This window comes from Myotis davidii, unplaced genomic scaffold, assembly GCF_000327345.1.
Source record: "Myotis davidii unplaced genomic scaffold, ASM32734v1 scaffold993, whole genome shotgun sequence".
Classification (NCBI taxonomy): Eukaryota; Metazoa; Chordata; class Mammalia; order Chiroptera; family Vespertilionidae; genus Myotis; species Myotis davidii.
Genome location: NW_006285483.1, coordinates 49,107 through 68,082, shown reverse-complemented (window position 1 = coordinate 68,082; position 18,976 = coordinate 49,107). Strand labels below are relative to the sequence as shown.

At 36.5% G+C, this 18,976-nt stretch overlaps 1 protein-coding gene and 1 long non-coding RNA gene across 2 annotated transcripts in view; both read left to right on the top strand.

Annotated features, from left to right (window-relative positions):
- LOC102752803 (breast carcinoma-amplified sequence 3) overlaps positions 1–18,976 on the top strand; it is a 198,020-nt gene that overhangs the window by 149,315 nt on the left and 29,729 nt on the right. The window contains exon 15 of the mRNA XM_006756213.2: positions 814–1,078. Within this exon, the coding sequence (XP_006756276.1) occupies positions 814–1,078 (265 nt within the window). The remainder of the gene's footprint in view (positions 1–813; positions 1,079–18,976) is intronic.
- LOC107181903 lies at positions 8,813–13,284 on the top strand. The gene is made up of 3 exons (XR_001512610.1): positions 8,813–8,894; positions 12,957–13,097; positions 13,201–13,284. It is a non-coding gene; the product is annotated as an uncharacterized LOC107181903 (long non-coding RNA).

The window sequence follows — 18,976 nt, the reverse complement described above, 5'->3', positions numbered from 1 at the left end:
CTATGCATTTATGTCTAAAATGGAATATGTGATATAGCTGATATATCTCTATTGGAATATCCTTCTCTCCCTTCTTTGTAAGTATATCCTATTTCAAAGAGCAATTCCATAATCTATAGCTATTTAGATAATGTTTTTTGTGCCACTTCTAACCATCCACCTTCACCAACTCCTTTTCATGTCTCACCAGATTTCATATATTTCCTTTCTTTTTGTTACCACTGTGCCTTATACATAAGATAGTTATTTCACTTTTACATATTATATTTTCACAAGTTTCTTATGTGTCTTTTCCTTTTGATAGGCTGTGAGCACAAGGATTATTGTTTATTTACCTCTATGTTCTTAGTATTTATTAGCATGGTACCCAACGAATTTTTGTTGAGTGAATGGGTTAATTTCCTCACTTACATTATATGATGTGTATTTTTATTTTAACAAGTTTATGCTTTTTAGAAGGCAAATTCATTTAGAGTAATAAAGCTGACTCATATATCTTTTTTCTTTTTTCCATATGTCTTTTCTTATAACTCTGTAGGGTGAAACTAGATATGTCCTGTTTATTGACTTGCCACTCTATGCAGCAAGGGATAGAATTTCCTACTCTGAATCTTATCAGATCCCTGATATGGAGTTTTGATCACTATTAATTATGAAACTCATCTGTAAAATAAAATATTTTATTTATAACGTGATCTTAGGTATATTTGGTAATGAGATACGTGTTTCTATTCATATTTGGTGATGTGTGTGTGATGTTCTTAATGTAAGTAGTTTCAATCAGGTCTCTGTTTTCCCATATCTCATTTCTAGGTACAAGACATCTGCTTCAGCCATGACTGTCGCTGGGTTGTGGTCAGTACTCTTCGGGGGACGTCCCATGTTTTTCCAATCAACCCTTATGGTGGCCAGCCTTGTGTGAGAACACATATGTCGCCACGAGTTGTGAATCGTATGAGCCGTTTCCAGAAAAGTGCTGGGCTGGAAGAGATTGAACAAGAACTGACATCTAAGCAAGGAGGTCGCTGTAGCCCTGTTCCGGGTCTCTCAAGCAGCCCTTCTGGATCACCTCTGCACGGTAAACCTAATTTTCTCCCCCCTCCCCCCCTGAACCCTTCAGTCCTTCTTCTCTTTATCCTTAATTTTCAAGGTCTGAGACAAAAACAAATCCATTTTTTCTAATATGTTCATGCAAAGACAAGGTCTTAGGCTCATTTTGGGACATTCTTTTTTAAAAAAAATATTTTATTGATTTTTTTACAGAGAGGAAGGGAGAGAGATAGAGAATTAGAAACATCGATGAGAGAGAAACATTGATCAGCTGCCTCCTGCACACCCCAAACTGGGGATGTGCCCACAACCAAGGTACATGCCCTTGACCGGAATCAAACCTGGGACCTTTCAGTCTGCAGGCTGGTGCTCTATCCACTGAGCCAAACCGGTTAGGGTGGGACATTCTTAATTTATTAAATAATTTATTTAATTGAAACCAATATCGTAATGGCAGTCTTTATCACGTGACTTTACCTCCCTAAATTTTCCAGTATATAAGGATTTCCTTGTGTTATTTTTATGGAATATGAAGTTTGAGAGACTGTATTCATACATTTAGAGATTGAATCTCATGTCTATAGATCTTTTCCAGAAAACTTCATTTTTAACCAAAGCCAACAACACTATATATAGTTTATTAACTATATTCATATTCATTGTTGGAGAAGAATGGTCATGAGTCATGTGTATTTTAGAGCAGCATTTGTTTTTTATTTTAAAATCCATCTCTGTGGGGTTTCTACCAGTATGCTGCAGGAAAGGAAAAAACAACAACAACTGTACAGCTCGATAATTTGTCTTAGAGCAAATAATTGTGTTATTATCACCTCAACCAATAAATGAAACATTACTAGAATGCCCCTTTTGTGCTCCTTTTCCATAAAAGAAAACCATGAATCTGACTTAATGGTAATCATTTTCTTACTTTTTAAAAATATTTCTCTCCTAAGGAAGTATCCTTAGATACTGTTGTTCACTTTCATATAAGTGGAATAATAGAATGGTATATTTTGGTATATTCAGCTTCTTTAGCATCATGTTCATGGGATTAATTCATGTTCTTTATAGGTTTACTTGATTACTTGATTTCTTTCTCGCTTTTTAAAATATCTTTTTATTGATTTGAGAGAGAGAAAGGGAGAGGGAGTGATAGAAACATCGGTCAGTTGCCTCATGCATGCCTTCTACTGGGGATTAAGCACACAACCCAGACATATGTACTGACCAGGAATTGAACTACTTACTGTTGATATATATGTGGAGAGTTTCCGGTGTGGGGTTATTACATATAATGAGGCAGTGAAAATTTTTTTATTTGGTTTCTGGTACAAATATGTTCTCATTTTTGAGTGGAAATGCTGGGCTATAATGTATGCAAACTTTGACCTTGGTTGTTAGTACCAGAGTGGTTATACCCTTTCATTCCCACCAGAATGACTAAAAATATTTGATGGCATTAGATGACACTTTTTCTAGAGTATTACAGATTCTCCTTGACACATGACTGATTTAAGTTTTTAAGAGTAGGGAATTTTATGTAGAGAGACAATGGTTACTACATAAAACTACTTAATTGATCTGAAATTCATATAACATACATAACCATTTAAATGTTAACCATTTAGTTGTGCAAACCACCACTTCTTCTTGGTTCCAAAACATTTTCTTTATCCCAGATGAAAATAGAATATTCATTAAACAGTTACTCCCATTCCTCTCTTTCCCAGTCGCTAGCCACCACCAATCTGCTTTCTATCTCTTTGGATTTATCTGTTCTGGATATTGCATATAACTGGATATTGCATCTTGCATACAATATGTGGATCTTTTGTTTCTGGCTCTTTTCCTTTGGTTTAATATTTTTGAGGTACAACCACATTGTAATATGTATCAGTACTTCATTCCTTTTTATTGCTGAATAATATTTCATTATATATATATATACTATATTTTTTATTTATTGATGGACATTTGGGTTGTTTACATCCTTTAGCTATTGTTAATGGTGCTGATACAAACATGTATGTATGAATATTAGAGTACCTCTTTTCAATTCTTTTAGGTATACTCTAACCCTAATTTGTTTTAACTTCTTCTTGAATACATATTCTTTTGTAATACTTAAGCAATCCTAGAAATGAATTTTCTGTAGGAAGTTTCAAGAGAGCCTGAAAAACACAGGTAAATGGAACCCCGGGGAGAAATTGGGTTGTAACAAAAAATTGGGGACTTCTGTTTTCTCTTCACATGGTGTTTTGTGTTTTGGCTCTATTATTTTTATAGCAATAGTTATTCATGTGTAGTTAACTTAATTAGTGACTCAAGGTCAGAAATCTTTCAGAATCAGTCCTGGATGAAAACAGCCATTTAAAAAAGTATTTCAAATTTGAAAGCTATGTGATATTTGTATTTTTTGCCATTTGTAAGGAATTTTACTTACATAATTAATTACATTTTATGGCATAAATATTTTGTCATATAATTAGGCGACAGTATCTGTTCTTTGAGGACCTTTCTCTTTGTGTTGAGTATTTTTCTTTACTTAAATTCTACTAAACATTTTATGGAAAGAGATTCATTGTACATGTGGGGTAGGTAGATTGACCAGAGGACCAGATGTATTGTTAGAAAAATAAGGTTTACATTCCTTACATTTATACATCTCCAGAGAGTATTCTTTTGAGCTTCATTTGCCTTCCTATTCTTCCTTCCCTAGTAAGCATACCCCATACCAGGTTCCATTGTAGGTTTTGGGCATATCATGCACCAAAAATTGTCATCTCTGCCCTGTGTATCATCTAGTCCAAGGGAAAAGATAGGTATCAAATAACTGTGAATGAATTCCTAAAATTATATTTTTGCTGAAGGGTGCAAAGTGCCAATCAATTAAGGATTTGTCATTTGTAAAAGAACATCTAGGTGAAGAGCAATACTTGGATTTCTGAGTCAAAATATACTATTTTCTCTCAGCTTTATTGTGCAGAGCTCTCTTCATTGTTTGCCTAAAGCTACCAGAAGAGAGGAGATGATAGACTGTTTGACAGATTGCTATACTTAGCATTCTCTTTTGAAAGTAGGGAATTTCAGAAGGCATTTTCCTCCTGATAACACCTATTAAAATTTTTATTGTGTTGGAATTTCACCCCATTACTCTGTGTAGTATTCCTTATTTTCAAAGCACCAACATTAGAGTGATGGTCATTTTTCTTCATGTTCTCTTTGTATTTCACATGTCAAAACAAAATGGGCATTGTTGTTGGTTAGTTCTAAAAAGGATGTATTTACAGTTTGTGTGGATAAACAGTCTGGTGCTGGTCAAAAACAATGTAAACTTTGAACAGGGAGGGATTCATCTTGAAAATGAATCATGCTTGGTGCTATTACCGTTGTTTGTGCTCTTTTTAGCAAACTAAAGGAAACTGTTAAATAACAGTTGATATAGGGATATTTCCTTTTTACTCTCTGGAGTCATTCCAGTGTAGGTTAGGATTATTTTATCTACTTGCCATTATTTTACATAACAGAGGACGTTTATTTATTTGAAATATACTCTCTCTAAATATGTCCTTCATTTTCTTTCTTATTTCTTTGACCTTAGTCTGTGTGAGTGTTTCTTAACTTAAGATCCATGGACATGGATACGAAAGAAATGACATTATGTTTACTATCCTCTAACCAAAAATGTTTCCTTTCATTGTGAATATAGACAACACAAGATAGTAATATTAGTAGTACTTGCGACATTGTCACCAATAAAAATGCAGATGTTTTATATCACAATATACATGAACTGGATATCTTGAAACATTTTGAGTTACTGATATTTTGAAATATTGTTTATACTTATCATAGCTTTGAAATTACTATATATTATGTAATTCTATTACTGATTTTAGTATTTATTACTTCTATAGCAAAATTCAGTTTTTAACTATATTGATAACTATACTTCAGTATAATTGGATTACTTTAACTTATGTATTTTATTTAATACATACATATATATACATACATATGTGTGTGTATATATGTGTATACACACACACACACACACACACACACTGAGTGGTCAGATTATTGACCACCTGACGTTTGTAGGCAAATTAGCTATAATTTCGTGCTGAAGTTGCTAGAGGGCCAGACCGTTATAAACGTTTGAATAATACAACATACCTAAGTATCGTTGCTGATCAAGTTCATCCTATCATGTTGATGATTGTATCCCAATGGAGATGGCTTCTTCCAACAAGACAATGCGCCATGCCACAGTGCTCGTATTGTGCAGGAGTGCTTTCAAGAACATGAGGGAGACTTTACCTTGCTTAGGTGGCCCTCACAATCACCAGATCTCAATCCAATTGAGCATTTGTGGGACGAAGTTAAAAGCCATCAGGCAGCTGGTTTCACAACCATCAAATCTCACAGAACTGGACAGTGCTATTCATCAGGCATGGTGTCAGATTCCTCGCATCACCTTTCAACATCTCGTGGAGTCGATGTCAAGAAGAATCGTCGCAGTATTGAAGGCAAAAGGTGGCCCAACAAAGTACTGATGGGGTAGTTATAATAATCTGGCCTATCATAATAATATGGCTATTCAGTGTATGTATGTATGTATGTATGTATGTATAATTGATTTTTAGAGAGGAAGGAAAAGGGGGAGAGACAGAAACATTAATGATGAGAGAGAATGCCCCACACTGGGCATTCATTGAGCCTGCAATCCAGGAGTGTCCCCTGACTAGGAATTGAACTGTGACCTGGCTCACAGGTCCATGTTCAACCATGGAAACACACTGGCTGGGACTCAGTCATTTTTTCTTACCACATCTGTTTCAGTAGCCCCTACCCAGCCACTTTTACTATCATAAGACCTTTCCTTTGTTAATCATAAAGGTTATTTTCCACTTTTCTGCCCCAAATCTTTCAGTATCTCAATATCCTTGTAGAAGGTTAGAGAGGCTCCCATCCTATTTCTAGCTGTTGTCCCACCACACCTGGATTACTGTATCTTCTGAATATGCTACATGGATTAATTTTCTTGGCACCTTTCCTATTTGTATACTTATCTCTACTGGAAATAATTGTTACCCTCATGAATGCTTATTAAAACCCTACTTCATTGTGTTCTAGCTAAAAATATCACTTTGTCTCTTAGCCTCTCTTAAACATCTCTGGATGTGTGTCATCTGTAGCAGCCTCCATAGTGACACTCTGAACATATTTTGTTATATCGCAACATGTTGGTTGTTCACGGACTTGCCTGTCTGTCTATTAGGTCAACTTCCATGAAGACAGGGCCTTATTTGTATTTGTGTCTTTGTATCTTGTGTAGTATTTGGTAAAATGTAGACTCGAAGGCTTTGAGCCAAGTTTCCAAACATCTTTAGAAGTTCTAATAAAACAATTTTTCTTTTTTAGATTATTTTTAAGTTTTATTGTTTTCCATCACCATTTATCCCCCCTATACCCTCTTCCACCTCCACCCATCCCTCTCACCCCCCACAATCACCACAATGTTGTTATTGTCCATGAGTTCTTTCCCTTTTTTAAAAAAAAATATTTTATTGATTTTCTACAGAGAGGAAGGGAGAGGGATAGAGAGTTAGAAACATTGATGAGAGAGAAACATCGATCAGCTGCCTCCTGCACACCCCCTACTGGGTATGTGCCCGCAACTAAGGTACATGCCCTTGACTGGAATCGAACGTGGAACTCTTGAGTCAGCAGGCCGATGCTCTATCCACTGAGCCAAACAAGTCAGGGCTCTTTCTCTTTTTTGCTTAATCCCTCCACACCCCTTGTCCCCCAATAAAACAATTTAGATTTTAATCATTACTTGTCAGAATGAAGAGATTTTTATTCATGATAACTTTGCTGTTCATTTTAACATCTTTAAGATACATTTATTTATTCATCAACCATTAGTTAGAGTTTACTATGTCTAGGCACTGTTTCTGAGCTCTAAGAATATAGCAGTGGACAGGAGGAACATGTCTCTCTTCCCATGGAGCTGACTTTCTAGTGGAGTGCTATGAATAAAAAAGAGGGTAGAAAGATAGATAGAAAGAAAGATAGCCATAGCTGGTTTGGCTCAGTGGATAGAGTGTCAGCCTGTGGACCAAAGGGTCCTGGGTTCGATTCTGGTCAAGGGCACATACTTTGGTTGCAGGCTTCTCTCCAGCCCGGGCCCTGTTGGGGCACATGCAGGAGGCAATCAATTGATGTGTTTCTCTCACATCAGTGTTTCTGTCTTTCCCTCTCTCTCTCCCACTCTCCCTAAGAAAATAAATCAATGGAAAAAAATGAGGATTAACCAAAAAAGAAAAAAGAAAGATGATAGTTTTATGGGCTAAGGAGAAAAATAAAGAATTGAAGGGGAATAGGGAATGCCTGGGGAGGATTGCAATTTGAGATTAGAATTTGTCAGCAGACCAGACTGAGCTGCTAACATTTCAACAAAGAGGTGATGGAAGCATGGATGAAGGTCAATCAGATGTCTGGGGAACATGTTCTAGACAGAAGGAACGGCTAGTGTAAAATCCTTGGTTTGGGAATGTTCCTGGAGTGTTCAAGGGTTAGGGTTAGGGTTAAGGGGTCATAATAGTAGGAGCACATAGTAGAAGATGAGATCAGAGAGCAAATGTGTCCAGATAATGTCAACCTTTGACTTTTACTTAGATTGAGAGATGGAGAAGCTGTGGAGAGTTTTGAGAATAAGAGTGACATGATAAGCCTGTGTTTTGGCATGATCAGAGGGGAGATCTAACAAGGGTAGAAGCCCAGTGAGACCAGTTAGGAGAGTATTGCAAAAATCCAAGTGAGAGAAGACAAGGCATGGACTGAGTTGTTTATAGTGGAGATTCTCAGTAGTAATTGGATTTTTGCTATATATCTGTTTTTTAAAAAATATATTTTATTGCTTTCAGAGACCAAGGGAGAGGGCGAGAGAGATAGAAACATCAATGATGAGAGAGAATCATTGATTGGCTACTTCCTGAATGCCCCCAACTGGGGATTGAGCTGCAACTGGGGCATGTGCCTTTGACTGGAATTGAACCCGGGACTCTTCAGCCCGCAGGCCAACGCTCTATCCACTGAGCCAAACCACCCAGGGCGGATTCTTGCTATATTTTGAGGGTAGGGCCATCAGGATTTCTGGTATACTTTATGTCACATATGAGAGAAGGGAGTGACTAGGACCTGTTGTTGTACCTGTGCCTTAACTTTCTTTCTGTAAAATGTGGAAAATAATATTACCTACCTTAATTACTGTGAGCATTAAAGCACTTTGAATAGTGTTTTGCACATGTCAAATACTCTGTAAATGGCTACCTGCTATGATTAGTATCATTATCAATATTATTTTTATTGAGGATATATATAGGATTGAGTACTTTTTCATATTTTTGCATAGTGCCTCTTATCCAGAAAACCAAATAAATGAATTATTCACTGAATGATGAGTGAATGAAAAATATAATTGTGACCTTATTATGTACCCATTTTAGCCTTTTATAATTTTATTTATTATATTAATTCTCACTCCTCAATATGTTTTTTTATTGATTTTAGAGAGATACAGAGGGAGACAGAGATACAAAAGCATCAATCGGTTGCCTCCTATTCAAGCCCCAACTGGGCGTTGAACCCAGCAATCTAGGTATGTCCCCTGACTGGGAATCGAATCTGCAACCTTTTGGTGTATGGGACCATTCTCCAACAGCTGAGGCAGGGCTTGCTTTTTTTTTTTTTTAAAGCATTGTAGACTCAGTATTGATAAGTTGACTTATAACATTGTTTCTGAAATGGAGACACCAACACAAAACTGAAAACTGAAGGTAGTATAATTTTTTTCTTTTTCATATGTTTTTGCTCGTTTAGAATTCACACATCAGGAAGTGTAGTTTTTCCAATTACTCCACCTATTCTTGAGCCTTTGCATTCCTTTATTTTGCAAATTAGTTTTCCAGTTTAGATTCAAAAATATGGCATGTACTCTGTGATAGGGCTTTTAAGGAACTTGTTTTTTCTTGCTATTTCCATGGACTTAACAGAGGGATTTTGGATTTATTTCTATAGTTCCCCAGAGTTCCTGGAAGCGTCTCCTTTCCCATTAACTTATTGATCCTCAGGAGAGGAGTCATCTTTGAGTCATGACTTCTGGCATTTGAATTCCAGATTCTGCTTCTTACAAATGGAAGTAGTTGAGACCTTCTTGGACTTGAAGCTCCATGTTTTAGTAAAAGTGCTTTTAAATAGCTGGTAGCATCACTTTTCTTTTTAGCATTTGAGTGCTGCGTTTTTTTTTTACCACTCAGAAACTGTTTATAGTCTTTATTTGATGGTTTATTGTAATTAGTTTTGTTGATCAGTAGTTTTCTTGATATAGACCACATCACAATTGTAAATACAAAGCAACCACACATTTCAGCCTTACATAGTTTCACCTACTTAAGACAATCAATAAGGATGTGATGTTCCTTGACTTCTCTTTCCACATCTCTGTTTACTTGTGGATTGAAGTTTCCATTTGTATGTTTTAATTTTGCCAGGAAAAATCAATCATGTGTACTGTAGCTCTGCTTTAAATTTTATGCCTCATATGACACAGAGTATATATAGTATATACATGTTAAATGGATAAACCTCTTTCTGTTAGGCTACCTTAGTTTAGTACCTGGGTTTTTACTGGTTACATGTACTTGATTGTTTTAGCTCAGATGAAATTTTGTTTTTAATTGGTTGTTTTCAAGCCTAATAAAGTTTTCCTAGTGAATTTATTTTCTTATAAATTATTTTATCATCCTTTAAAAAATGTTGCTACGACATTATGCTGTACTCTACACAAAATCATACATATTTAAATATTTTTATGTCACTTCCTTTTGTTTCTTAGAGCAGATGATTTCTTTGGGAAAGTGGATTGAAAAGAGAGATCTGAAACAAGATGCTTTCATTTAAGAAGGACTAATTGAAAAACCATCCGTTAAATAAAAAGAGCTCAGTTTTCAATAGACTATTTTATAGAGCAGTTTTAGCTTCATAGCAAAATTGAGAGGATAGTGCCGATAGCATAGTTTCTGAGAAAAATAACATTATCTCTGGAGTATCTTTTTAAAAATATATATATTTTATTGATTTTTGCAGAGAGGAAGGGAGAGGGATAGAGAGTTAGAAACATCAATGAGAGAGAAACATTGATCAGCTGCCTCCTGCACACTCCCCACTGGGTATCTGCCCGCAACCAAGGTACATGCCCTTGACCTGAATCGAACCTGGTACCCTTGAGTCAGCAGGCCGACGCTCTATCCACTGAGCCAAATCGGTTAGGGCTCTCTGGAGTATCTTTAAAAAATTCTTATATTGTCTCTAAATTATAGATTACAATTTGGTGCTATAAAAACTGGTTAAACTCTATTGGAATATTTTTTTTTCTGTTTCATTTAGAAAATGCCTCATTTTTTTCTCTCTGAAAGTTTTCCTTAAAATAGATGACACATAAGGTAGTTAGCAAGTGAAGCTAACCTGAAATTTCTTGTTTTGCCTTTTACTATTCATGAAATATTTTGTTTGTTTCTCTGTTATTTTTTTTGTTTGTTTGGTTTTTTTTTTTTTACTTTGGCAAAGCATAGACTGAGTAGCGTGATGTGGGGGTTTTGATTTTAAATGGTTAATGAGACATGCCTCTAGAGGGCGATCTTTTCTAAACTTTCCTCTGATCTGATCATGGTAACCCTGGCATGAACCTGGTGTACTATGGATGGTGGTGTCTTATATTATAGTTACCCAGTTTCCTTCTTACTATGTTTTGTATGATGTATTTCTCAAAATCTTCTTAGAGACTTGGACTTTTGAACTATATTATTATCAGTTATATCTATTTTTAGTACCCCATCCAGATGCCTAGGTCCTATGAATAAATTTAGGTAGTTGAACGGAGGCAAATTTTTTTAGTTAAGTAAGTATAGGGTGTCTGCATGTCCTAAAAATTCCTTTCCCTGATTCTCTATGTTGCTATTCTCTACTTTATGGGATCAGAGTGATTAAGCTCCACTATTGAGACATTATAAGGGCTTATAGTTAATCTCTGCTTCTCCTTTCTGTTAACATTTATTAGAATTTTATTGTTTTTGTTTACCTATTTAATATAATTTCATCAAAGCAATGTACACACTTATTATAAAAGAGAAATAATCCCATGAATTTATAATGAAAAACAGCCTGTCAGGTGTCATTCCCAGAGGCTCTTATGTCAACTCTGCATGGGGTCTTCCTTGCTGGTTTTCTTTATGCTTTTGCTCCTTTCGGGAAACATGTTAGTTGGAAGTGGATCTCCTACATTGAACCCCTAACTTTCTTTTCTATTTTCTATCACTTTGTCTTTTTGTTTCACTGTATGAGAGTGTCCCCAACTTGTTCTTTTAACCTTCTTATTGCATTTTTATCTCAGCAACATGTTTTTAATATTCTTTACTCTTAATGTTTCTTTAATTATCACATTCTTTTCTTATTTGACAGACCCGTTATAGTTTATCTCTTTAAAGAGAGACTAATAATTTTTAAAGCATATTTTGCTCCTTGTATTATCTCTATTTCTCTGACTTCTTTTTCAAACTTTTTGTGGTTGTTAGGAGTATTATCTTCCATATTAGAGCAATGGTTCACAATTACATTTATAATTTACTCAGGTAGATTTTAAAAACTACTGATATCCAGGCCCAATGTTAGACTGATTAAACCAAAATGTTGACCTGAATGTTGAGGAATCCTCGGCTGATCATTCTTATTTTTACCTTACTTTAAAATTTTATTATATGTTCATTTATTTCACGATTTTATTTTTATTCCCCTTATCAACAAATCTGTACTACCGAACTGATTGGAAGCTCTTTGAGCATGAGCAGGCCATACCAACTTGTAGGTCCCCCTGGTCTATCAGGTGGAACTGGCAATTTTATTAGAGTACTCCAATCGATACAATTTGTATTTAATTTGGCAGATCAGTTTCCCCATAAAGGAATCCTCTGTTTGGGACGGTTTGGGGATGGTGGAGTCTTTCTGGTACTAAACTTAGAAGTTAGTGTTGAAAGAGTCATTTTAGTTTAGTGATTAGAATAATAAGAGGATTTGGTTTATCTGTTTGCATATTACTACTGCCTTACTTTTCCAGGGAGGACAGTTGTAATTAGGTTCCACTGAAATCTTTTCCCCCCAAAAAATTGATTTTAGAAAAATGAGAGGGAGCAGAGAATAAGAAATAGGCTTCTTCGTTAGGACACATAATGACCAGGGTCTGAATGACCCAAACAAACAGATTTAGAAGTGATTAGACTTGAGAGTAACTGCCACGAGTAGTCGTGAACGTAAAACCTGAGCAGGAAATAAAAACCTGACTGTTGGCTTATGATTTGTAAGCCACAAAGGGATAAGGAAAGTGGGGTCTGTGCTGTGCCAGGGTCACACATACTGAGAAATAGAAACTGTTATAGTTCTCACCATAATAGGTTCTTAGCATAAAATGACATGTAGAATTTGGAGGAGGATGAGAAAAGGAAAAGGAAGAGGATTTAAGGTTCATTGAAAAAGTTATTCACATTGGGGGATGTGTTTTTGCAGGTGAGATATTGAAGCTAGAATGAGGCACAAGAGTAAAACTGCCTCCGAGTGGATAGAGTGCCGTTAATGTGGGTGTTGTTATTGGAAGTTTCAGGAGAGACAGGTCATTCCATCTGCAGGCTCCAGAACCGTCTCTCGTAGGGCGTGTTGAGGGAACGTTAGATAAGATTTCACTCTTGTCTAATTTTGGGGTGGATTGCAATGTATCCACATTTGATAAAATCATGGGTGAGATAAAATATGCAGCCACAACACTGATGAATGAATTTGGTTTTCTGGCAAAGGTTAAGAGCAAGTGTCTCTGCCTCAGCAGAGGAAGTATAGGGAAGCAGAGCCAGCACTTCAGGTGCCCACTGATCATGGCAGCGCTCCTCTGTGGTTCTCACTCGCACGGATTCCTACCAAAGGAGTTTCTATGTACACTGGTGAGCTCATGGTTTTGCTTTTGGAAAATCAGTTTAGGAAACAAGGACTTAAGTATTTATTGATATTATATGATGTGCTTTGATTTCTTTCTCCTTTTTTTAGTGAACAATTCTTCACAAATTTTTTGATAATTTAGGCAGCTAAATGGAGTATGGCTTTCCTGTTTTCTTCAAGAGCAGAACGTGTAAGCATATTTTGGTAGAAAGATATTTAAAAGCTGGAAATAAATATATGTGAAGATGAAAGGTTTTATCTCCCCTGCTGTCCAAATTGCTGATGTGGCCCTTTTGCGCTGTACTCCCATCTTTGTACGGTTGTTAAAAATCTGCTGCTCTTTCCCATCTGAAGGAAATGCATCTTTGACACTTCTCATGACCTGAGTCATGATGCTGAACGAGAGCCAGAAAATATCCTTAACAGTCCTGGGTAAAAAGAAGGAAGGCTTCCGTGGGGAGGGGCGGGGAGCATGGGGAGGGGGAGGGAGGGGGAGAGAGGGGGAGGGAGGCTGTGGGAAGAGCATTTTTGTGAAGCTGCTTACATTTCACTACCATAGCTGTGATTCAACAGAAAATACTCTTGACTTTCATCTTTATTTTTTTTTCCTTCCTTGCTTAATGTATTTGGAAAATACAAATTCTGCAAATGTTAAATTAAATTTGAGTCCTCCAAATCTAAAAATATTATACCTTAAATCTTGTAGTTTGTATAAAATTTTATCTTATAAAGGGTCCAATTGTTTTCTTCAGAACCAGCTCTCAGTTCTTCCACATTTTATATGTTTAACAGTATAATAGTTATAAGTTGTTGAGTGATGAAGATAAGTTTCTTTATTTTTTTTCCTTGCACAGCTTGCCCTGTTTGCTCTGTTGACATGATACAAAATTCATTGTGAGATAAACATGGGAGATGTGGTATAGGGCCTTCTTAAAACAGAATTTCAGTGAGGATTTATTTATACTTTGGGGAGCTCATTTAATCTCAAATGAGGTCCAAGAGATGCTAGATTTGGGGCTTTTAATTATGGGGATTTTTCACTAAGGTGAAAATTCTTCTGAGCACTTCGTCCCTAAACTCTGAGCTCCTTCAGAGAACAGGGAAATTTTGAGGATACTTAAATATGTTAAGTTAGGTTTGGGAATAACTTTAGGCTTAAAGTAAAACTCCCTAAATCTTATGTTCTTCTCATTTATTACAAAGAGTTTGTTCCTTCTGTTGTTAAATGTAGTCTACTTACGGTTTTTTTATTTTTAATTGTTGAAAGAGTGGCAAACTACAATCCTGATGTTTAAAGTGAAGTAAAAACTGCTAAAACTTCTTAAATATTAAGAGCACCAGTTCTTACAAATTTCCCTGATCCCACATCTTGGAGTGCTCTAAGAAAAATAAACTATGGCAGTGAACTTCCCACATATGGGGGAGATTTTGCTCATTTATTTTATAAATTTGGGCTGGCTGTGTGATCAAGACTACATTGTGCCCCAAATACAATGGATAGGAAATGTAGCCAAAAGATTTTCCTGCAGGGAATGTCATTGCTGTTCCCCATACACCTGTATCTCGGAAACTTTTTGGACATTTTTTTTAATACATCCCTCTCCCCAATTTTATTCTTGGTATTTTATAAACATTGTTTCTAGCTCTTGCTCTCATCTCCCTTTTTAGGCTTCTTTTTGTATCCCAAGTCTCCTAATTCTATTTGTGATTTAGTATCTTTTTGGAGTAGTGTAGATAGTCCTGTCTACATATAGTTTAAAGAACAGTTACCTCTTTTTGACTTTAAATTTTTTATGAATGAACTTTCTAAATGTATTGAGTTTAATTTAAAGAAGGAAAAAATATCCGAATTTGCCTATTATAGTCGTGAGCACATTAAGATAATAACTGGTAAAATGTGTTAAGACTAGAAAAGGAAAACCACCTAGAAAATTATTTGTTTAAAATGTATGTATTTATGTAAATATGTATAAATATTTGCATAAACATGTTAATTATTATTTAATAATTAGTGCAGTGTCACTTCTCTAGAACATGACATTTTAACTCTGCTGACATTTAATAAGCACTAGTGCAAAGTTCCATACAGGCTAGTCTGTATGTTGTGTAGTGATGACAATATTAACAACCTCAATCCCCATCTTGCAAAAACAAAACAAAAACAAAAACACACACACAAAAAGATTACTTCCTTCTTTTCAGATTGATTTTGTGGGAGATTTATCTTTTTACTTTCCCTCCCCTCCCCAAAATACCTATAGTGCCATAAACTGTTTACATGAAAAAGCAACAAGTGTTTTTGCTTGAAATGCATAAAGGTTTGCAGTATTTTTACTTCACTGTCCATCACTCCCCCCTAAAAGTTACAGGGAGAAACAAGAGTGCCCAGTCAGAATTGTCCTTGAACTCTTTCCATCTTGAGCTTTGTCACCTAAACTCTCTGGTTGTTGTGTTAATAGCCTTTTACAAAATATACATATTTTATTCATTTTCTTTTAATTGCATGTTCTACTTCCTTGGCTCCTGTGAACAAGCATTGCTTCCACCCAGTTTGGTATGTGGGTCAGAAGGCACTGTTTCTCACTAGGGCGCTGCTGTTTCCTTTTCCTACTTGAGTAGATTACAGATTATACTGGAATACGCCTGAGAAAAGGTCAAAAAGGAGGGTGAATGTCCTGGAACGGCAACTGGGAAGTCATTCTCATCCAGAAAAAGGGAGGGGGGAATTAGAAAAAGAGAGAAATAGAGACTCCCATCCTAACCCCAAATATCCCACATTGAGGAAATGCCCATTTGCACAGGGTACTTGTTATATTTTCCGAAAGGGTTTTATTTGGTTTTGATTAAATAATTATCAACTGTTTAACTGAGAAAGCTTTAATGTTAAATTAGATGGCAAGCAAGAGCTATGCCGTGTTTTTAACTTTTCAGAGCCCAGATTTCCACTGAGTGTTTCAAAAGCAGCTACCACTGTCCTCTTTTTTACAGAGTCAAGAAGTCAGGAGCTTTTCAATGACTTAGTTAAACTTGTTAGTATATTTTGGGTTTTTATCCCAGTCAGTTCCACAGCAATATGTTAAAAGCAGACCAAAACTGTGAAAAGCAAAAAGCACAAGAAAAGCCCCATATGAACTCATAACTGGGGTTTTATGTGGGAAAGATATTTAGGGAATAGATACCATGTAGAGGACTTAGAGTAGGACTGTTGGAAGGAGGACAATAATAGGGTAGCTGGGAGTAGGACTTTTCTTTCAGAAGTGTCTTCTCAGGAGTTTAGGTTGCATATCAACGTTGGCTTTCAGTGGGCCTCATTGATCCAATTTCAAAATGTAGGGATTCAAATAGTAGCAGCCCATGGGCACTGACTGGAAGGCTTGATTCCTAGAACAGTGGCAGATCTTGTGGATGAGTGTGTTGGAAAGGTGATGAGAACAGAATGTGATACCGTTGTCGGCGTCTAATATATAACATGGGAAGGTTGCTACTGTAAACCTTCAGAGCACTGGAGAGCCTAAAGTGTCCATGGTAAGGATAAAAGAAGTGAGAAGATTATGCAGACCTCCTAAAAACATTGCTCTCCTGTAGGGCACTGTCAACACTGCCTGGAATCCTTTTGCTTTTTTACAGATGAGTCTATATTTATATTTATTCACATCCCTAATGACCCCAAAGGGCAATCAGTGCTCCTTTATCCTTCAAACATGTCATTTGTTCCATTTTATTCCATTATAGTTCTTAGTTTCTTACACCTTGTGTTACTAGAATCTTCCTTTGACCCCCATAAGCAACAATCTGTAGCTTGTGCCTTTAGAAACCTATAACAAAAAGTTTAATCTTTCTCACTGATAGGATACTTTTTTAAAGGTACTTTCGGATCTACAGCTCTGAGCCTTTGCTTAATGCTACAGTAACTGCTTTTATTCACTTTGTTACATCTGGAGATTATTTTTAAAGGGGAAGAAGGGAGAGGAGGCATATCATTACATTTATTTCTTATTTTTTCCCTTTTCTTGTTTGCATTTAAGAAGAAACACAAACATGGACAGAGACACACTGATATTACCTTTGATATTTAGCATAATCTGAAATGGTCAACAATCTCAGGATCTTGCTGGCTGCAGAGGTTTCTTGTAGCTGGCAGTGTGCCACTTGCACATGTTCTCACGTCGCTGCATTCAGAAGCCTAGAATACCAGCCTGCAGCTTTTGCGGAGAGGGTGAAGATAAAATGGAGAGGAGGCTAGCTCCGCAGCCACAGTACCTGGGAGTTGTTGCTGATGTCTTTTCCACAAATGTTCAAGTTTGTCAAAGCTCAGTAAATCTTACAAAGTTTATTTTCCTTGTAGCATCTGTGTTTTATAATGGGTCTTTTAATTTGTTTTTACTTTGTCTGCAGGGATTTCTTTTGTCCGGAGTTTTCAGACTCTGTTTTTTTTTTTTTTTCCTGTGGAAGTGAGTCCGTTAATGATGGCTGGTTAGGGAATATGCCTCTCTGACAAGCCATTCCTCCGGTGCAGCAACAAAGGCCATTGTTATTCTCGTTCTTTACTTTTATCCTCAACCTAACCCATTTTCCTTCGTTTTTTTGCAGTATAGAATGCCTTGGAGAACATACTTTGGGACAATAGGTAAATGAGACGATGGCATTTTGGAGTTACTCTAACTTTTAGTAAACAGGCCATACCTTGTTCGACCTCACACACAGATGGTGGCACTCTGTATTAATATGCGGGTTGAGAGCTCCTTTTCCCCTACTGTATAAGGTGTCTGTAGGTATTCTTCATCTAAAAGGTAGAAGAATCTTTTTGAAAAGCACATGAGGCTGTTTTCATTTTTCAAAAATGCAGTCTTGTTCAAGTAAATACAGAAAGTCAGTGGTTAAACCCCAACGTGACCCGTTCTGGTTTAGTGCTTTGTTGTAGCATTAAAAACAATAATAATGTAAACAAACAATTAAAACTAAAACAAAGTATCTTAGCTTTAAACATCAAGGGATGCTTTATAAACTCCGACTTTTAAGTGATTTCCTATTCCTAAATAGAACTGCTGCTTTAGTGTATTAAGAAGCCATTTTATTGGAACTTGGAATTTTTGCCCCCCAAAGGGACTCCGTCTGTTTTGGGGACTGGTAAACCGCTGAAGGATCAAAGCTCTAGTGGATTTGGATAAAGACCTGAAAGCCCAAAGGCTTATGGAAGTTATCTGTAGAGAGCAAGCCCAAGAAACTGGGATGAGAGTCTTAGAAGAGCTTATTTTCTCATGAGATTTTTGGGACTTCCTCTAGCTGTGCCAGAAATACTGTGAGAATATCCATTCTCATGGCATTTGTCACTCACAGGTCTTGTCCAGCTGGGATTTGAAAGTATAATGGGGTGTGAAATATCTATTTTAAGGTTTTATGAATCCCTCTGCTAAAACTACAATTAGCCAACTTCTGCTATTTTCAGTGTACTTATACAATGGGGGAAAAAAGTCTAGTAAAGAATGGTTAGCAAAGGTTACATTTAGAATTTATGTAGTGACTCTTCACTGATCTCAAAATTTTTTAATTTCGCCGTAACCAGTTTGGCTCAGTGGATAGAGCGTCGGCCTGTGGACTGAAAGGTCCCAGGTTCGATTCCGGTCAAGGGCATGTACCGTGGTTGCGGGCACATCCCCAGTAGGGGGCATGCAGGAGGCAGCTGGTTGACGTGTCTCTCTCATCGATGTGTCTAGCTCTCTATCCCTCTCCCTTCCTCTCTGTAAAAAATCAATAAAATATTTAAAAAATTTTAATTTCACTGTCACTACTGTAAATATATGCCTGAGAGGTGCAGCAAAGCAATGGTGCTACTCTTCCTCTTTGTCCAAGGGGAAATTGAACAAAGGGAGGGACAAACAGAGGG